The sequence below is a fragment of the Acanthochromis polyacanthus genome, chromosome 6 (genome assembly GCF_021347895.1).
Source record: "Acanthochromis polyacanthus isolate Apoly-LR-REF ecotype Palm Island chromosome 6, KAUST_Apoly_ChrSc, whole genome shotgun sequence".
NCBI lineage: Eukaryota > Metazoa > Chordata > Actinopteri > Pomacentridae > Acanthochromis > Acanthochromis polyacanthus.
Window position 1 is genome coordinate 40,818,277 of NC_067118.1, and position 20,605 is coordinate 40,838,881.

Sequence of the window (20,605 nt, forward strand, 5' to 3'; positions counted from 1 at the left end):
TTTGAACAAAATATGTTTATTGTTACATGAACCTGCCATGGACACCGAGATGCAACGGTTACAATAGATACTCTCAACTTTAGGATTAAAAATACTAATTTTCCTTTGAGTTGATAACATTTCATTGGGCAAACACCACTAAAGGCATTACTGATTTATATATAGAGACTCTATACACAGACACAGACACGGCATGTTGTGTGTAACCTAAAGTAAATGGTGAGGCCTATGGGGAAAAGTGTGCTCTCTGTTTTTATTGAGTCAAATTTCTCAAAAAAAGACATACTTAATGTTGATTTATATGTATTGTTGTGCTTCTAGCGGTCTGCCTGCTGAGTGGAAAAGGTGCATTCCGTTGAGAAACTTGCAGTAAACTTTCAGATTAGCTTCTTTCCTCTTAAATCCTGTGAGCGCCGATTACAAACGCACATGTAATCTTTTAAATCTCCCCCTTTTTATTTAGATTCTCTCAGAAAAGACAGCAAATTTCATCTCTCGTGCCAAAAATGATGTTGCTCCATGGAGAATAAACACATTTTTTCTCTCTCAGGCTTTCCCTTGTTCTCCTGACAATGTGAAAGTTTCAGTAACACTGGAGGAACGTGACTTATTGACTGTTGTTGTGCCTTCAGCTCATCTGTATTACTGCTCAGTTTCAGTATTTCCAGCGGCTCTGACAGCGTCCTGTAAAAGCCGGACTGTCGGCAGAATGAGTCGAGGCTGACGATGCACAGATGAATGGTTTCTGTCCCCCCCCAATGCTGTGCAAAATCCAGAATCCTTTCCCAGCCCACACAACTTTCACTCTCCTTCGCTTTCCGCCGAGAGAGAGGGCGGCTTTTCTGTTGCTCTGGAGTGGACTAGTGCTTAGAATAACTTCGGGAAAACATCAGATTCTCAGTCTGAAAGTCAAGACTTCTGCATTTCCGATGAAATTAAAAGCAAAGCCTGTGTATCTAAAGTTGCAACATTCATTTTGGTCTTATAGTGACAATAAAACAAGAGAAAATGAAGGAATATCAGCACAGGTACATTCAGTACAAACACTAACACTGGATTCAGCCACTACAGTGATATGTACACAGATCCCCGGCTCCCCAGAGTAAAGCCTCACAGACAGAGGTGCTGGTTTCTGTCATCATTTCATCAAGTATCCTGACGTCAGCAGCTGACAGGGTTTAATATCGGAGAGAAATGATACAAGAGACAGACCTGCTTCACAGCAAACACGTCGTAGGAAAACATTACAAACGCTGTTTTATGTCGCTTTAGTTTGTGCTTCAAGACAGTGCTGCAGATTTATTGTAGAAATGAATACAAAAAAATACCAATATGGAAATCGGCAAATGTGTTAGTAGGAGTATACTGTAATCAGTGCTAGTGTTAAACGACCAAATGTGACCTCGTTGTTCCTGTCTGAGGCCTTTATTCGCTACAGATTAGTCAAAATCCTCAGTTTTAACTGAAAGATTATTAGATTTCACATTCTTTAGAACCCTAAACTCTTGTAATCTATGTTTAGTTTCATTGTTAGTTTAATCAAGTGTAGAAAAACAACTCTAAAGCTTTTCCTTCTCTCCCTAAACTACTCATTTGTACACTTGAGGGGAACAGTAAACGTCAGTGTTTCAGGCCACTAGAGAAAACCGTGAGCAGCTTCTGGTTTTGTGTTTGCGGTATATCTGAAAGAAAAACAAATCAAAGCGTGACTCTCCATCGACCGAGATGCAACATTTAAACACGTTTCATCATTAAAGGAGGTATAATTGTCAGATGAAAGCTGTGGAAAGCGTCTAAATGTCAAATCTTGACTAAGATTAGACTTTTTTTGACATTTAAACAATTTGTAGTGTTCATAAAATGTGCCATGAGTTCACAGAAACCCTCCTTTAACCAAGCTTTCCAGGCCACTTTAGTGAATGATTTCATTTCCCCCCCACAGTTACCAGCCTGCTTAGATAAAGGGTTTAAAAAATACATAATAATAGCCAATTCACAAGTGAATGAATGTAAACATTACAAGAATGTTCAGACCAACAAATCGACTCAGTCTCTCGTCTTGTCTGCTTTATTTTCCGGCGTTATTCCGCCGCCGCATGCTGCCCCCTCTCCTCAGGAACAGACATGAAGATCTTCTGACAGAACATGGTGAAGATTTCTGAGGAGAAAACACTCATCACATTATCTGCTCTGGCTCCGCCGGGTCACTGCAGGTCAAACGTTGTAAGAGTTTATTAAACCTCACTGATTCCCACTGATTATGCAAACAAACAGAAGGTATCGGTGTCCAGATACCCTCCCAGGAATTTCACAACGGACCGTAATGAATCCAGCCTCGCCTGAAAAAAACACACAAAGAGAAGAAAAAAACTCACCCAGCATCTTCTTGACCACATGAGGTTTCTTCCACTTGTAGCCCAGGAGGTACGCTGGGATTCCTGTGAGAATGATGCTGCAGCCGATCAGGCACTCGAACGGAGCCGCCCAGAAGGACACGACGATCATGAAGACGCAGCCCAACACGAAGATGATGGGGATGAACAGATACACCTGCAGAAAAGAAAATATAGCGCTGGTGTTAACTCACCTGCTGAGAAAAGGTCAAAACGTCCCAATATTCCACTATGACCTCATAATAATCCAACTAAAGCTGACGATGCAGCGAGAATAAAAGGTTTAAACGATGCCTTGTTAAGTTATATTATCATGTCAGCGGACAAAATCAGAGGCAGGAAGCAGCTTTGTTATTTAACTGAAGCACAATTTTAGGATTATTCCCACATTCTGCTAGCCTAGCCGCGCTAGACCCAGCTCTGAAGGCGCAAGGGTCTAGGCACGCTCGACAGGGAGGGAGGCGGGCTAAAAGGTTGTCTATCAAATCACTCTGCAGCAATTGGGTAGGTATACAACCAATCAGCGCAACGAATAGGCTCCTAGAGCGCCGGAAATCAGAGGATACAGTAGTTCGGTGAAGCCTTATTTTTACAGTCAATGGGTGAAGCTCAAGTATATTACAGACATGTTAACAGAAAGATTATTCAGAGTCGGTGTTAATGGAGCTCAACGACTGTTGTCGTTTTTGTTGTCGACCCTGGCAGAGAATTAAATTTGTTGCCGTGGGTTGTCTAGCGCGGCTAGGCTAGTTGTTTCCGGTTGTTTCTGTCAGAATCGTCACGCCTCTGTCGTCACTTAGTTACGCCCGCCTTCTGACTCTACACTTCATGGTGATTGGTCCGGCCAGTTTTAGGAGAATCCAACCTGGAGCCTTATGGAGGGTAACTAGACCCACCCTGGCAGAGAATTAAATTCATTGCCGTGGGTTGTCTAGCGCGGCTAGGCTAACATTCTGCTACTTTATACTTAATCTTCACGACACAAAGCAAACATTTTTGTGATTAATTTGCCTGATTCAGACTAATACATGCATTTAAATAAAGCTGCAGGGACTCTGGAAGCTTAGATACTGACGGTAAGCATCGTTTTTGAAAACATTTTGTATAATTTTGAGTGCATTTTGGACTGATTGGCGTCTTGAGGAAACGTATTACTGTAATGTTTAATCGCTGACCTTTCTTTTTTGCTGTGTGTGATGATATTTATTAGAATCATGTGTTTTTGGGTGTTTCTTTAATAGTAGGTTCATCTTGTGAAACCTGTAAGTCCGGGTCTTTTTGAGAATATGACAGGCTGTAAGCATAATTCTCATTTTCTGCATGGTGTTGGGGCTGCGGTTAGCATTGTCGCCTTGCAGCTAGAAGATTCCTGGTTCTTGTTAAGTGCCACACTTTACATACAGCTCTTGGCCTTTGTAGCCATGTAGCGCAAATAAATAAAAGTTAGACGGTGTGCAGGAGTCTGATTGAGACTAATAGCATGAAACCTGAGCAGCAAATAAGTTATGAGGCCTCATTAAACTTTAATATCAGACTTCATTGATCCCTGGTTCAAATTCAAGTCAGAAGTTGTTAAAGCACATCTGGCTTTAGCAGCTACTGCATTAAAGAACATCCATCCATTATCTATACACCGCTTAATTCTCATTAGGGTCACAGGGGGGTGGAGCCAGCTGACTGAGGGTGAAGATTGGAGACACCTGGACAGGTAACAGTCCATCACAGAGCTACATATAGAGACAAGCAATCACACTCGTATTCACATCTACAGACAATTTAGAATCACCAGTTAACTTCAGCATGTTTTTGGACTGTGGGAGGAAGCTGGAGAACCTGGAGAAAACCCACGTATGTACAGGGAGAACATGCAAACTCCATGCAGAAAGATCCCAGGAAGGTCGGGGATCTTCTCGCTGCAAAGCAAAAGTACCACCAAGCCACTGTGCAGCCCTACTGCATTAAAGTGATGAACAAATTAATGCAGAACTAGCTTAAACCACGGTGTGCATTATTTTTAAATCTAAAGGCCCCATAAGACCAATAAAAGTCCAGTTTTAGGACTTAAGGGGCTTTCTAGAAATGAACTAACCTGCAGTGACCACTTTTACAACAGCTGATTTGTACTTTAGTACATTTTTTATGTGCAACTTTTTACTTGTAACAGAGAATTTCTGTGCTCCAGTTTTAGTACTGTAACTTTACTGACTAAATGACTGCTCTCTTATCTTGGCTTTTATAAATGTTAACAGATACTGTCAGATTTTAGTGGCACTTTTTACTTTCAGAGAACCTGGCATTGCTCACATCAGCAACAATCACAAAACATGGAGAGAGAAAAACATGAAAAACCGACTGAAAGAGACGTCTTGTTCCGACAGAACTTTCAATTTAGGAAGTGAAGAAACAAACGGCTGTTGTTTCGTGTACGGTTTAGAGCTCATATTCTTCATTGTTGGTAGTTTATCTTCTAAAATAAATGGCCTGAGAGCAATCTGGCTCAAAGAAAAGATGAAAGACCGTGGGCAAACCGAGGTAATATTCCCACGATGAAAGAGAAACCGTGTATTCATCCAAACACCACTCCCTCCTACCTTGGAAACACAGCGTGGCTTCACTTCCAACCAACAACAAGAGCAGCGATACAATAGAGCTTTCATTAAAAAACAGCTTTATGAAAGCAGGAGGCATCTTGGTGCTTTTGGGGGCAGACAAAGACACTGACCGGAGATAAAGCAGGAGCAGGCTCACCTTTCAGGGACGCCTTTTTTAAAGCCGATGCTTCACAGGAAGATCTCGGGAGCAACAAGAATTTATCACCTGCAATAACCTTTCAGACGTCGGTCCTTTACCTTAATGGGTCTCCTGAGGTCAGGTTTGGTGATGCGCAGCCAGAGCATGCCGGCGATGGCCATGCCAACACACAGCCAGGTGAAGAAGCTGAAGAGGTTGATGACGGAGAAGATGTCCTGAGAGATGGCGTACATCATGGACAGGAAACACTGAGACGAGGGGGAAAAGATGAGATTATATGCAGCATTTAAAAACCACCGAATGTACTATAAGCAGGGGAAAATATGATTTATGCTGGAAAATAAACAAACAAGAATGTGCTGATGCTACTGCGTTGACGTTTATTTAACAAGAGTTAAATGTTTATTTGTTTCTTCTGCTGCTGTTGTTAAAAACTGATGAAAAATTTGGGGTCAGAGGTGTGAACTTTGTCCACAAAAGTCTGAGCAGTGCTGGAATAAAAGCACCAATGTTATTTTTAAACATGTTCAATCAGTGATTTAGCAGAAAATGGCACAATTTCTACTTTTCGAACATTCTGAACATTGGAGGACACGTACCAGATGTGAATGAAAGTTATACTTGGTTTTTTAAATTTTACTTATTTCATTGTTTATTTTATTCTCTTTTCCCCTCTATTATTTTTTACTTATTTACTGTTACTGCTATATTAGTGCTGTGGTTTATGGTTTCACCCCACTGACACTTCATGCTAATAAATGTACTACTGTGATTATTAACATTTATAGCCTTGTGTTTATGGTTTTACTCTCTATTTGTTCATTGTCTTACTTGGATGGGGCATTTTATTATTTTATCTGATGTTGTTGAAATAATTCAGTTTGATAATCTTTATTATAAGAATCTTTCACCACGTTTGGACTGACCGGCCTTTTGATATTCAATGTTCCTGCTGTTCATTTATTGTTTATTTGGTCATAAATACGAGAGATTGTTCCTGTTTGTAAAGCACTTTGTGAACTTCACAAGCTATATTATTATTAATATTAGCAATATTAAATTTTATCATTATTATTAGTTAGAATTATTATGATTATTGTATGTATTTATTATTATAAGTAATATTATAATAATATATAATATTTAAATAATATTAAATAATATATAAAAATATAAAAATAAAATTATGTATTTATATTAAAAAAATAATAATTAGTATTATTGTTTTAATAGTGTATTATATTTTAATATTATTATAAATAATAATTATTATTATTGTTATCCTTATTATTATCATCATTATTACTACTACTACTACTATTATTATCATTATGATATAAAAATAACAACAATACTAGTAAAAATAATTATTATTACTGATACAATATAAGATATTATTCTAACAATACAAATATTTGTTATTATTATTATTATTTTATTATTATTATATTATTTATGTAATATATGCAAATAATATTATTTATCTATATTTAAATATTTATTATTATTATTATTATTAATATTACAATATATTATTATAACAATGAGAAAAAAATTTATTATTATTGTTTTTTTTTTTTAAATCAACACACCTTTATTTATCCTCATGAGGTATGATCATGGTGTTTTTGGACTAATCTGACATGGTAAAATCAAATCTAACTGTCTGATCATCACTGAAAGTCATTCTCACTGTGAAAACGAGGGACGGCACCGGTGTGAACAGGTCGGTGTGGACTAATCCCAGAGCAGCAGGGAGCTGACCTTCTCGAGCTCCAGCATAGAACAACCTGGAAGTAAGAAGAAAAGCTCTTTGTTTGTTTGCTTTGCAAAGAATAGCTGGCGAGAGACGAAATTTCCAGTCTTGCACAGTCAAGCAAATAAAGGAGACACTCTGGATATTCAGTTTTCTACCAAAACGAACCGAGCTGAAGTGAACAGAGACCCGTTGACGGCTCCGAAGCAGGACAGTCCCACGAAGACGGGAATCAGCCAGGACATCACACCCAGATGGTACTCGCCGAAACTCTGCAGAAACACCACAATAAAAACAGATCTGAGGGCAGTTCACAGTAAGAAAAACTGCATGCTGAAAACGTAAGACGGTTGTGGTGTGATGCTCACCACGGCAACGGCCTCGGACCCCACCATGACCTCAGGAGGGATGGTGGTGAAGTAGGCCAGGTTGGTCAGAACGTACACGATCGTCACTATCGGCATGGAAATGATGATGGACAAGGGCAGGTTCCTACGGGGGGAGGTCACGTGAAGTCAGAACATCCTAATGCCACGCTTTCCACTAATACTGAGCTGGATTTATGTGACCAAGGGTTGGATTTGCGTGGAGTTTCATGCTCTCTAATAGAAACTGTTAGATCATGCCAGATTTGATCATATATTATGCAAAAATGTAAGAATCACATGCTTCTTTGTAAAATGTTCTGTATCATTCAAGGCATTTTGTGTACTTCATCTTCATGCAAAAAGCCAGGGGTGTCAAACATGCGGCCCACGGGCCAAAACAGGCCCTCAAAGTGCAAAAAATAACAGAGAAGACATTAACTGTAAATTTTAATTTGTAAAACTGTAAATTTAAGACCATTTCTAGACCATGACAAGTTGTTTGATCATAAAGTAAAATACTAGATTGCTCCTTGATCTTTTGTCATTTTGTGTCTCATTATTGTCATATTTGTCTTGATTTTGTTGTTTGTTTTGTCTTTGTCTGGCTTTTGGCGACTGTCTCATGTTTTTGTCTTTTTGTTTCTAGTTTTTGTCGTTTTGTGTTTCCTTTTTGTCCCGCTTGTGTTTTTTGTCTTGTCTTTGTCATTTTGTCTCTCATTCTTGTAATATTTTGTCTTGATTTTGTTGTATATTTAGTTTTTTTTTGTCTGGCTTTTGACAACTGTCTCAAGTTTTTGTCTTTTTGTTTCTCGTTTTGTCATTTTTTGTTTCCTTTTTGTCCCGCTTGTGTTTTTGTCTTGTTTTTGTCATTTTGTGTTTTGCTTTATTCGTTGTTTTGTGTGTAGTTTTCGCCGTTTGGTGCTTTTTTGCCTCACTGCGTTGTCTCTTTGGGTCATTTGTGTGTTTTTCTTTCTTGTTATTGTTGCTTGTCCATTTTTTGTCACTTTGTAGCTTTTTGTTTGATTTTTGACTCTTTTTTATGCTTCGTTGTCGTTTGTCGCTTTTTTTTGTCATTTTGTTTCTCGCTTTTGTCGTTTTTTGTTTCCTTTTTGTCCCGCTTGTGTTTTTTGTCTTGTCTTTGTCATTTTGTCTCTCATTATTGTAATATTTTGTCTTGATTTTGTTGTATATTTTGGTTTTTTTGTCTGGCTTTTGGCGACTGTCTCAAGTTTTTGTCTTTTTGTTTCTTGTTTTTGTCATTTTTTGTTTCCTTTTTGTCCCGCTTGTGTTTTTGTCTTGTTTTTGTCATTTTGTCTCTCATTATTGTAATATTTTATCTTGATTTTGTTGTATATTTTGTTTGTGTTTTTTTTGTCTGGCTTTGGCGACTGTCTCAAGTTTTGTCTTTTTGTTTCTCGTTTTTGTCGTTTGTGTTTCCTTTTTGTCCCGCTTGTGTTTTTGTCTTGTTTTTGTCATTTTGTGTTTTGCTTTATTCGTTGTTTTGTGTGTAGTTTTCGCCGTTTGGTGCTTTTTTGCCTCACTGCGTTGTCTCTTTGGGTCATTTGTGTGTTTTTCTTTCTTGTTATTGTTGCTTGTCCATTTTTGTCACTTTGTAGCTTTTTTGTTTGATTTTTTGACTCTTTTTATGTTTCGTTGTCGTTTGTCGCTTTTTTTTGTCATTTTGTTTCTCGCTTTTGTCGTTTTTTGTTTCCTTTTTGTCCCGCTTGTGTTTTTTGTCTTGTCTTTGTCATTTTGTCTCTCATTATTGTAATATTTTGTCTTGATTTTGTTGTATATTTTGGTTTTTTGTCTGGCTTTTGGCGACTGTCTCAAGTTTTGTCTTTTGTTTCTTGTTTTTGTCATTTTTTGTTTCCTTTTTGTCCCGCTTGTGTTTTTTGTCTTGTTTTTGTCATTTTGTCTCTCATTATTGTAATATTTTATCTTGATTTTGTTGTATATTTTGTTTGTGTTTTTTTTGTCTGGCTTTTGGCGACTGTCTCAAGTTTTTGTCTTTTGTTTCTCGTTTTGTCGTTTTGTGTTTCCTTTTTGTCCCGCTTGTGTTTTTTGTCTTGCTTTTGTCATTTTGTGTTTTGCTTTATTCGTTGTTTTGTGTGTAGTTTTCGCCGTTTGGTGCTTTTTTGCCTCACTGCGTTGTCTCTTTGGGTCATTTGTGTGTTTTTCTTTCTTGTTATTGTTGCTTGTCCATTTTTTGTCACTTTGTTGCTTTTTTGTTTGATTTTTTGACTCTTTTTTATGTTTCGTTGTCGTTTGTCGCTTTTTTTTGTCATTTTGTTTCTCGCTTTTGTCGTTTTTTGTTTCCTTTTTGTCCCGCTTGTGTTTTTGTCTTGTCTTTGTCATTTTGTCTCTCATTATTGTAATATTTTGTCTTGATTTTGTTGTATATTTTGGTTTTTTTGTCTGGCTTTTGGCGACTGTCTCAAGTTTTGTCTTTTTGTTTCTTGTTTTTGTCATTTTTTGTTTCCTTTTGTCCCGCTTGTGTTTTTTGTCTTGTTTTTGTCATTTTGTCTCTCATTATTGTAATATTTTATCTTGATTTTGTTGTATATTTTGTTTGTGTTTTTTTTTGTCTGGCTTTTGGCGACTGTCTCAAGTTTTTGTCTTTTTGTTTCTCGTTTTTGTCGTTTTGTGTTTCCTTTTTGTCCCGCTTGTGTTTTTGTCTTGCTTTTGTCATTTTGTGTTTTGCTTTATTCGTTGTTTTGTGTGTAGTTTTCGCCGTTTGGTGCTTTTTTGCCTCACTGCGTTGTCTCTTTGGGTCATTTGTGTGTTTTTCTTTCTTGTTATTGTTGCTTGTCCATTTTTTGTCACTTTGTAGCTTTTTTGTTTGATTTTTTGACTCTTTTTTGTTATGTTTCGTTGTCGTTTGTCGCTTTTTTTGTCATTTTGTTTCTCGCTTTTGTCGTTTTGTGTCTCATTTTGCAATATTTTGTTTTGTTTTTGTTGTTTTTTTATCTCTTTTGTCTGACTTGTCGTTTTGATCATGAAGTAAAATACTACATAGATAGCTGTGACTAAATGTTGTGTTTCTTTGTAGACACTGTGATCTGGAAGTTGTAATGTGGAAATGATAAACTGAGGCTGCATGTTGCTGTCTTAAGAAATTTTAGGTTGTTCATGATAACTTTTTTTGCACTGAAACAAAGGAAAAATATGGAATTATCGTTTGATTTTACTAATCCAGCCCACTTGAGGTCAAACTGGGCTGAATGTGGAACCTGAACTTACACGAGTTTGACACCCCTGCTATAAACTGATGTAGATAAGATCAGTCACACATGAGGACAGTCATGCTGTTGGCACAAAGCCTGTACAATCCTCAACACAACCTTCATCACATTTAAGTCACCTCTCTGGATTGATCATCTCCTCAGTTACATAATTCAGGTAGTTCCTGGAGGGGGAAATAAAAGCAGTTTTAATTATTTTAGACAATAATTAAAGACCGGAATTGCTTTGCATTGCATCATTTCTGTTCTGCAGCTGCATCAGAATCGGCCTCACCAGCCTCCGAAAGCAAAGAGACCGCTGTACAGAGCCAAGACGATGTTGTCCACTCCCATTTTACTGCCTTCAAACGCCTTTTCTGGTGTCAGATAGGGCACATCACCTGCACGTACACACAGAAAAAGAAAGAAATCTATTAAAAAAACTGAAAGAGAAGCATTCTTCACACCGGACGTTAGAGCAGGGGGGTCAAACATGCGGCCCGTAGGCCAAAACCAGTCCGCCAGAGGGTCCAATCCGGCCCGCCGGATGACTTTGGAAAGTTGAAAAATTACAGAGAAGACATTAACTGCAGATTGTAAATTTGCAAAACCATAAATTTAAAATAATTTCTAGATCATGACAAGTTGTTTTGATCATAAGGTAAAACAGTAGATTGTCCATTGTTCTTTTGTCATTTTGTGTCTCACTTTTGTAATATTTTGTCATATTTCTGTTGTTTTTTGTCTGAATTTGTCGTTTGTCTCATGTTTTGTCGTTTTGTTTTCCCTTTTTGTCTCGCTTGTGGTTTTTGTCTTTTTGTGTGAGGGAGCTGGAGAGCATCCCCTTCACTAAGGGAAGTAGACATGCATATTGTGCAGACTGATGCAAGTTTATTTCTTAACCACGCCTGACGTGTACGTCAGCGGGGTTACTGCATTCGCTTCGGTATCTGGCTGGCTGGGTAAGTATGTATGTGTGTGTGTCTGTATGTCCGTTCAGATATCTCTGCAAGTGCTGAAGTCAGGATAATCAAACTTGGCACTGAAGATCGGTCTAAGGTCCTCTGCTCAGTTCTGGAGTTACAGGTCTGCAGATCAAGGTCAAGGTCACAGAGGTCACTTAGCACATTTCTTGCATATTGCATCATTTGTATAGGAAGGGATATACATAGGATAATAAAAATGATACAGAGCATCATGCATGGGCGTGGTTCTGCCGTCTACTGAGGGCTCGTCTAGTTTTGTTTTGTGTTGGGGGGAAACCTGTTAACCTCTCTCTTAAGCTTTACTTCAGGGCGTGTTCCATGGAGTGCACACATGAGGATGCAGCCACAGATTACCAGCAGGTGTCACTTATCTGATTAGATGGAACTGAAAGATCAGAGAGGAGAGAGGGGAGGCGTTACAGGGGGATTTTTGAATAAGCTTGATCTTTGTTTAGTATTTCTTTGGGCTATTATGCATTTTCTTTCCTTGGTATCAGACTGTTAATTGAATTCATGTTTTTTAGTATAAAGGATATTTAATATTGTATTTTTTAATATAAGTGTGGGCCGGTCACTGATGTGAGAAGAGAATATAATAATGACTGTAATGAAACAAAGAGAAGTCCAGAATCGATAAGCAGGAGCTTATGCTTTATTTTACTTATTACTCATGTGTTTGAATGCAAGGATGATCAAGACATAAGGTGACTGATAATAAAAGTACAGACAGTTTTTCATAATAAAAATACAGACAGTTTTTGACGTAAGCCGTAATCAGTAAAGAACATGAGCTTGTTGTGTGTGCAGTCTCTAATCTTGCTTTGCAGGGGTGAAGCCATTCCTACGAGAGCGATAACGACAAAACATCAGCTGTGACAGAGGAGAGCGGACCAATGCAGCACTGGAGGTGGTGGCCAGCAACGTGACCTAGATAGCTACACATGCTGTTAGAGTATAAGGCCCCATCCACACGAAGACAAAACGCTTAACAGTTTCAAAAACGATCGCTATAAAGACGAAGACGTCTCAGAAAATGTGTGCGTCTCCATGAATGCACTCGATACGCATGGAAATGCTGTAAAACACATGCCAGACCTCTAGGGGCGCTGTAACGATATGACGGAAACACGCGCAAACAGAAGAAAAAACAGTGGGTCCTTTTCCGGGGTGTATCCTTAAAGTGCCGTAATGTGTCCTCGATAATTGTTTGTTCAACTCGGTGGTGATTGAGAAGAAGAAGATTTTGCTGCAACAGGGACAGTAGGGTCACTAGCTTCATCAGCACATCTGCTACACTGTACGCCGCCATTGTTGTTGTCGTTGCCGCGTGTGGCGCATGCGTGTCAGTGAAGATACGAAACTATGATGCAAGCGTATCTGAAAAGTAGCAGAGAGCCAGTAAACACGGAGCTGCGTATACGGCGTTTCAAAATCTTTCCACTCTGGAACCTGGTTTCAAAAATTATCGTTTACAGACCCCCAAAACGCCGTCTTCGTGTGGATGATACGCAGATTCGACAAGAAACTTATGCGTTTAGACCTCGGTTTGTCTTGGTGTGGATGGGGCCTAAGAAGACTGGGCCAGGTACAGTTAGCGGTCTGATTCCATCCGAACTGACTGAACACTTGTTGCTGGTTAGGGACAGAGGATTCAGGCCCAGAGCTCCGTATCGCACATTCAATTTTGCTGTAATAAATACTTCTGGTTTGAAGAAGTCTCCTGACTGCTCCATCAAAAGAACTGGGCGGAAATGGCCTCACACATATTCTGTTGGCTTGTTTAATTGTAGAATAGGCTGATTTCCAACAAGAGCCAGGTGGGTAATCAGTGGAGGGTGTAAGAAGGAGGCGGTCAGGCTAAAGCTGTGCTCTGCTGCATGCCGTCATCCACTGCACCTGGATCACTCCTTTGTCTGACTGGTGAACTGTGTCTTGCACATGGAAACTAAGTAAAAACTGGAGCTCTGGAACCAAACTCCTAGCTGTTTTTTTTTTTTTACTGTGCCATCATGCTTTGCCCTTTAATGCCGTTGGGTTCATCCAAATTGTAGAGGTTTATCACCACCAAAATGCACACACGCCACTGTTACGGCTGTTAGTAACATTTCATTTTGTTGAAATGAATAGAAATGTTGCCAATGTTGATGGATTAAATACTGTAATACCAACAAAATGTCCAAAAAAATGACTCATTGGATTCTTTCAAAGGCGGCTGTAGATATTCCTCATGTGTTCCAAACTCTCCAGTGGATTTAACTGTTAATTCTTCACATTCTCCCCATAAAAACAAACCTGAGAACGCTTCAGAGGGTGGTCGTACACTTGAAAGTCCTTGGTGAATCTGTAGGCTACTTCCAGAAGAGGATGTTCCAGTGCATTTTGACATTTTGTGTTTCACTTTATTCGCCGTTTTATGCATCGTTTTTGTCGTGTTGCTTCTTTTGTCTTGCTTGTGTCGTTTTTTTTTATTTTTAGTCATTTGTTTCTTGCTTTTGCCATTTTTGGTCTTGTTTGTGTCATTTGTGTAAATTTGTGTCTTGTTTTTGTCATTTATCCATTTTCTTTGTTGCTTTGTAACTTTTTTGTCTAATTTTCTGTGTCTTTTTTTGTTTAGTTTCATGTCGTTTGTGTCATTTTTTGTTGTTGTTTTGTTTCTCGCTTTTGTCGTTTGGGTCACATTTTGTTCTTTGTCTGACTTTGGCATTTGTCTCATGTTTCTGTCATTTTGTGTTTCTCTTTGTTTTGTGCTTTTTGTGTCATTTTGGCATTTTGTGTTTTTCTTTATTGTTTTGTGTATCGATTGTGTCATTTGTTTCATGCTAGTGTCATTTTTTTGTCTTGCTTGTGTTGTTTGTCCATTTTTTTGTCGCTTTGTAACTTTTTGTCAAATTTTTGTCTCTTTTTTGTTTCGTTTCATGTCATTTGTCTCATTTTTTTGTCATTTTGTTTCTCGTTTTTGTTGTTTTGTGTCTCATTTTTGTAATATTTTGTCTTTTTTGTCATTTTGATCATCAGGTAAAATACTGTATCCTTCAGTGCCACATATTTTTCTTAAGAAATTTCAGGTTGTTCATGATGTTTTGTAGAAAGATAATTCCTTAAATGTGACCATTTTCGGATTGGACTTTTTGTGCACTAAAACACAGAGAAAATGTGGAATTGTTGTTATTTACAGGTCATTATGTTGTGATTTTACTGGTCACCTCGGATCAAATTGGGCTGAATGTGGCCCCTGAACCAAAACGAGTTTGACACTCCTGCGTTAGATGCTGAATGGATTCTCATTGAGAGCTGCTGCCTCTCTTTATTTCTCGTTCTGATTCCTGGTCTGTTGACATGTTTGGCATTTCCAACCAGCAGCCAGCCAGTTGAGCATCTCCTTTGATGCGCAGGAACGTAATCAGGTGTGGCCAGGCTGACATTTAACAACGAGCGCAGATATCCTCTTGATAAGCAAACCTCAAACCGTTCGTTTATCCACGGCAGCAGAACAAACGCAGTGGAGCCCGGAGTCTTTCTGGTCGTGACTCTGGGCTCTACCTGTCGCTTTCAGATGGTAATGTCCCTCCTTTCACCGAGGGACTATCGCACCAGCATTATTTCCTCACTCCCACTCTGAAAGACCACAGTGTGACAACAGCCGGCAAGCTTTGCCACCTAGTTGCCATGGTAACACAGCGTGGAGCACAATGGTGGTGGGCGTGGCTTTGAGGATAATAAAAAAAAAAAAGTAGGGAAGAGGAGGGGTGAGCAGCAGATGGAGTGTGGAGCAGTGGACGGCCAGGCTGTCTTCCCGCTCTGTTGGATTATTTTGAATGACCACACCTGATTTAGTCGCTTTACTATCACAGCTCTGAAAATCTGCACCAACTGCCCTGTTTATAGCAATTAGATGAAATACTGAGGCTCTAATGCTCCTCACAGCTGCATTTTATCACCTTTTGTGTTGTTTTTTTCCCCTCAAATGTCCTCCTATGTGACTAAATCTGCTCCGTGTAGATGCATTCGGCACAGACGAGTCGTGTATGAACCTCGGCACGCCCACAGAGATGCACATGGCTGCACACTCGCTCATCCTCAATCGCCGGCTGAAGACAGACCAGGCCTGTGTTCGCGCTCAGCAACTGTGCTAACAAACGGAAAGGAGGGCAGTCTGCTTCGTTAGGCTCATTAGCGTTAGTCAACAATTTTTGATCATTAGGAACCAGAGAACAAACAGCCTGTACAGGTCGTACACGGATGATATATGAAGATGGATTCATGATTTATATCATCATGCATCTGGATGAAACCCAACTAATGCAGGAGTAGTTGTACGTTACTTATAGTTGGCAATAAAGAGAACACAGTTTATAGTTTTACTGTAGGTACTATTACCGGAAAAAAGGTCCATTTAACCCTCCTGTTGTCTTCATTTACAGGCACCAAAAAGTATTGTTTCCTTGTCTGACAAAATTCAGAAAAAATAATCCCCAAATTTCTGAAAATTTGCAAAAAAGAAAATTCCAATAATTCCTTAAAAAAATTCCCTTAAAAGTTTCCTTTAAAAAACAAACCCAAATTTGGAAAGGAAATTATTTTTTATTTTAAAAAAATGAGCAAATATCTACCAAAAAAATATCTAAAGTGATTACATATATCAGTAAAGCTTCTAATATTTCTTTAAGAACATTCACAAAAAAAAAAATAAAATCCAGGATTTTGGCAGATTTTTTTTTTTCGTGAAAGTTCTTAAACATTTTTTTCCACCAAAAAAATGTTGAAAAATTTCCCGAAAATATGAATATCAGAAAGTTCACAGTGAAAATATATATTTTTTTTTACACATTTTAAAACTTTAAAACGGGTCAATTTGACCCACAGGAGGACGCGAAGGTTGATACTGTTATATTTTATTAATTATTGGGATGAAGGATTGGGCTGATTTGACTGAGATATTTGTACACCAAAGGTTTACATACATCAAATAGGAGTCAGGTTTTCTGCCAGGACAAATAAATGAGCTTTTCTAGCAGGTTCACACTAAAATCTGTTCAGTTTGTTGGCTCGATTTGTCAGCATAAGTTCTAACTTTGGTGTAAAATTTTATTCCTGGATGCGTTTCTGGTCATGCTGCTGATATTTAGCTTTAAGTGAATGGATTTATTTATTTCAGAAAAATAGAGACTTTGCGAACCTGAAACTCACCTGTGAAGATCTGAATGAAGCCAAAGAGGATGATGATGACCAGAGCGAGCAGTTTGGAAGCTGTGAACAGATCCTGGACCTTGGTGGCCGCCCGGACGCTGATGCAGTTTACAAACGTCAGAGAGGCTACAGGTAGAGAGGAGATGCAAAATGTGGAGCCAGACATGTGGAAAATGATCATCCACGATGAGATGTGTTAAATATAGGAGTGCATTCTGAGACTATAACATCAGAACATCGTGTACTCACTAAGACACAAGCAGGCGATGAGCTTGACGGCGCTTTCGGGCACGCTGCAGCTGGGGTAGAGAGGTTTGAGCAGGTAGGTGGCGAACACCAGCGACACCACGTACTGAGAGGAAGGCCGAATGATGAGCATCTCCACCCACAGCTTCAGGAAGGCCGCCAGCTCGCCGTACACCTCCAGGATGTAGGTGTAGTCTCCCCCGGACTTGGTGATGGTGGTGCCCAGCTCGGCGTAGCAGAGGGCGCCCATGGTGGACACCACGCCGCAGGCCGACCAGACGATGAGCGAGAGCCCGGCCGAACCCGTCTCCTTCACCACGCCGGTCGGGCTGATGAAGATGCCCGAGCCGATGATGGTGCCGATGATCATCCCCACGCCGTTGAAGAGGGTGATGCTGCGTTTCAGCTCGATCTTCTCCCCCTTGTCGGGCTGGCTGTCGGTGGGGCTGGTGGCAGCGGGAGCAGGGACGATGTGGGCGGATAGAGACGCCGGATGCTCCACGATTTGACCGTCTTGGTCTGGTTCTGCTTCAGTCGCTGGAGAGGAGAGGAGAGCGTGTCACATCGGTGGAACTATCATGAGCACAAGAGATAAAGTTGCAGGACGAGCTCCCCCATTGAACAAAATGAGAAGATAAGAAGAAAATGCTACTTCTTCAATTAGATTCATTCATTCTGGATCATAACTGGTAATAGGAGGGAGCAGATCATACCGACTCTTGGGCTGAATTTAAATCTTATCTTTCCACTCTCTAATATTTGTGTTTGCATGTCCTCTTTCTTTTAATCAACGTCCCTTCACCTGTCACCTGTTAGCCACATCAACTCTGCATTCCCACTCTTGCATCAGGCAGCGTTGCAGCAGAGTGCATGGTGGATTAATGCAGCCCGCTCTGCCTGCGCCATGTGGTGTTTACAGGAGTGTGAGCATACACTGTACCTTACCTCCCATCTTCTCCTGGCTCGCCGCCTTGGCAACGCTCTCCCGGCTGCTCCTCGATTTCAGCTCTGGCTCAGCCATCTTCCCTCCAAGCGTGGATCCTCTTGTCCTGTCTTGTCCTTTTTTCCCCTCCTCTCTCTCTCTCTCTCTCTCTCTCTTTTGCCTCCTCCTGCCCCTCTTTTTCCTTCCTCTCTTTATGTCCCTGTCCTCCTCCTGTCTCTCTCTCTCTCTCACAGACACAGCCCTCTTCTAACCCTCCCTGTTTCTTCGTCCTCTCTCTCACAAACGTTCACCTCTTCATTTGCACATCCTCCGTCACTCAGACTACAATTCATCTGACCCTGATCCTCTCTCTTCCTCCCTCCCTCCCTTCCTCCAGCACTCAGTAGGGAGGAGCTGAACCTTTGTGATGCTGCTGCTGCGTGAGCCTACGCCCACTCCAGATGAATGATGGGATACCTCGGAGGGGGAAGTAGGTTACTGGAAGGCACCATTTGGAAGGGGCCACCATGTGACGCTGTAATCTGTTTTCGTGTGCCGCCTAATCCTGTGGTGAACCGTGCGTCTGTGTGCGTCTGCGTGGCCTCTCGTATCAGACAGAATTAAAGGAGATGCTGTGGGGGTAGGACGCCCTCTAGTGGCTCCGTGGCGGAAAGAGGACACTCTTTGTTCTCCCAGCAAGGTGAGAAGACAGAAAATGGAGACCCACTGGCCATTTTCAACGCAGACAGAGCAGAATAATGACGAAGCACATGTTGTTTCTGTGGCCTTATGCTTAATCCACCGCTTTATATACATGAAATCAGCTAACTTTATAGGAAAAAGGTTCATATTGCTTCATAACAATATGAACACATTTATAGAAAACTATATATAAAGATAAATAAAAAACCTACAGCAGTACCAAAGATCCTGTCAAATGAACTGTTTTGCTCTGAGCTATTGCTGCCCATATTTAATGTGTGTCAATTATTTGAAAAAAAATAAACTATTCTAAGTGCATTTATTTGTTCTAATCAACAGAATTATCTCTCATCTATAAATTATTTAAAAATCAAGCAATGCAGCCTACTTTCCCCCCACAAAACTGCTCCTTAAAAGTATAAAATTAAAGAGAAACTACGTTTTACGTGTAATTTACAGCCTCACGTAACAATGATTAGCCTATTTTTACTGTATACTGAGCATTTCCTTGGACTGCATGTCGAGTTTCAACCACAAGATGGAGACCTAAACACGCTGTAAAAGTTGCTTTTATGCTCTTTATGGTCAAATAATGCATTATCATCTCCTGTAAATAAACTGCTTTGTGTAAAACAGCCCCCCCCCCCCCCAAAAAAAAAAAAAAAATAAATTAGCTGTCTCAAGTTCACAGTACATGATTACTCAGTACACAGCCAGAAAATGAGCAGCAGAACAGCTGCTGCTAATGTGATGAAAGACAGAAAAAGGAGCCATATGCAGCTGTACTTTGTTTTGTTTCTCATCCTTAAGTTCATTAGAATATAAAGTAGACAATGAAAAGTGTACATTTGTGTGTTCAGGATACACCAGAGGTTTAGAAGCGGGAGTTTGGCCTCCCCAGAGACCTCCAGACAGCTTCAGAGGAGGCGAAGTGTGTGCAATTGAGAAAATATTACATTATTAATAACAACAGCTGATTAAAGGAGATTACATAGCAGAGCCTGTATTTTATATGGCGTTTGTTTAAAGAGGTAGTTCAGAGATACAGTAGTTTTGGGGGAAATTTACTGAAATTTACCCACCTTCAAACACTCATAAAGGCCTCAGGATCGACTCTTTGTGTTTTGCTAGCAGTATTAAGCTATTTTGGCTCAGTTCTTGACTGCCTGTGGGCACAAATACCACAATCATGAGCCAGTATGCATCCAGGAATTAAATAAAAGAAGTAAAGAAAACTAAGAGGCCGTGAAGAGATGCTTTTTTAAGCTTCATCTGACTTAATTAAGAGTACGAATAATCCATTGCTGTGCTACGCTGTTAAAATATACATTATAATTAAAAGTCATACATAGAAAATGTTTCTTAAGAGAAATTGTGAAATTAAAAACATGAAAACACACTGCAGAAAGTGGTTCCTGTCACGGTCATACTGTTATGCAGTAATATTTGTAGTTTTTTTGTCTCTTTTTTGTTGTTTTGGATCTGTATTTGTCTCGCTTGTGTTGTTTGTTGATTTTTTGCCATTTTTTGCCTAATTTTTAAAAAAATGTTTTGTCTTGTTTTTGTTGTTTTTTTGTCTTTTTTGTCTGACTTTTGTCGATTTGATCATAAAGTAAAATACTATATTATTCAGTTCCAGATAACTGTGACTAAATGTTGTGTCCTTTTGTAGACATACTATGATCTGTAAATTGTAATATGTAAATAATAAACTGAAGCAAAATGTTGTTGAAACTGAACTTCTTTTTCTTAGGAAATTTCGGGTTGTTCAAAGTGTTTTGTAAAAACGATAATACCTTAAATATGATCATTTTCAGAGCGTAATTTGGAGTTGTGGTTATTTATAGGTTGTTATGCTGTGATTTTACTGCTGCGGCGCACTTGCTGGTATAAACTATAAACTTTGAAGAGCTGAACGGATAAAACATTGAGGTGTTTTATTCAATAAAAGTGTGCATTCCGAGAATGAGCCCCGTTCTGTTAAGTAGCTGCTTACTTGCATTACTATTTAACTGACAAAGTCAACCAGCAATGACCGAGCTCGGCTCACAGGAGCGTCTCAGCCCGTTG

General features: G+C 39.5%; 1 protein-coding gene and 1 long non-coding RNA gene across 2 annotated transcripts; one reads left to right on the forward strand and one right to left on the reverse strand.

The window, feature by feature from the left end:
- LOC110971153 (large neutral amino acids transporter small subunit 1-like) lies at positions 1–18,237 on the reverse strand. The gene is made up of 11 exons (XM_022221479.2): positions 17,857–18,237; positions 16,915–17,448; positions 16,666–16,791; positions 10,788–10,893; positions 10,633–10,677; positions 7,269–7,392; positions 7,069–7,172; positions 6,838–6,934; positions 5,243–5,392; positions 2,376–2,550; positions 1–2,158 (listed from the first exon to the last, which is right to left on the reverse strand). The coding sequence occupies exons 1-11, from the start codon at positions 17,930–17,932 to the stop codon at positions 2,082–2,084; spliced, it is 1,614 nt and encodes a 537-aa protein (XP_022077171.1). The 5' UTR covers positions 17,933–18,237; the 3' UTR covers positions 1–2,081.
- Positions 17,444–20,262, forward strand: LOC127534427 (uncharacterized). The gene is made up of 2 exons (XR_007942602.1): positions 17,444–17,600; positions 18,231–20,262. It is a non-coding gene; the product is annotated as an uncharacterized LOC127534427 (long non-coding RNA).
- The last annotated feature ends 343 nt before the right edge of the window (positions 20,263–20,605 follow it).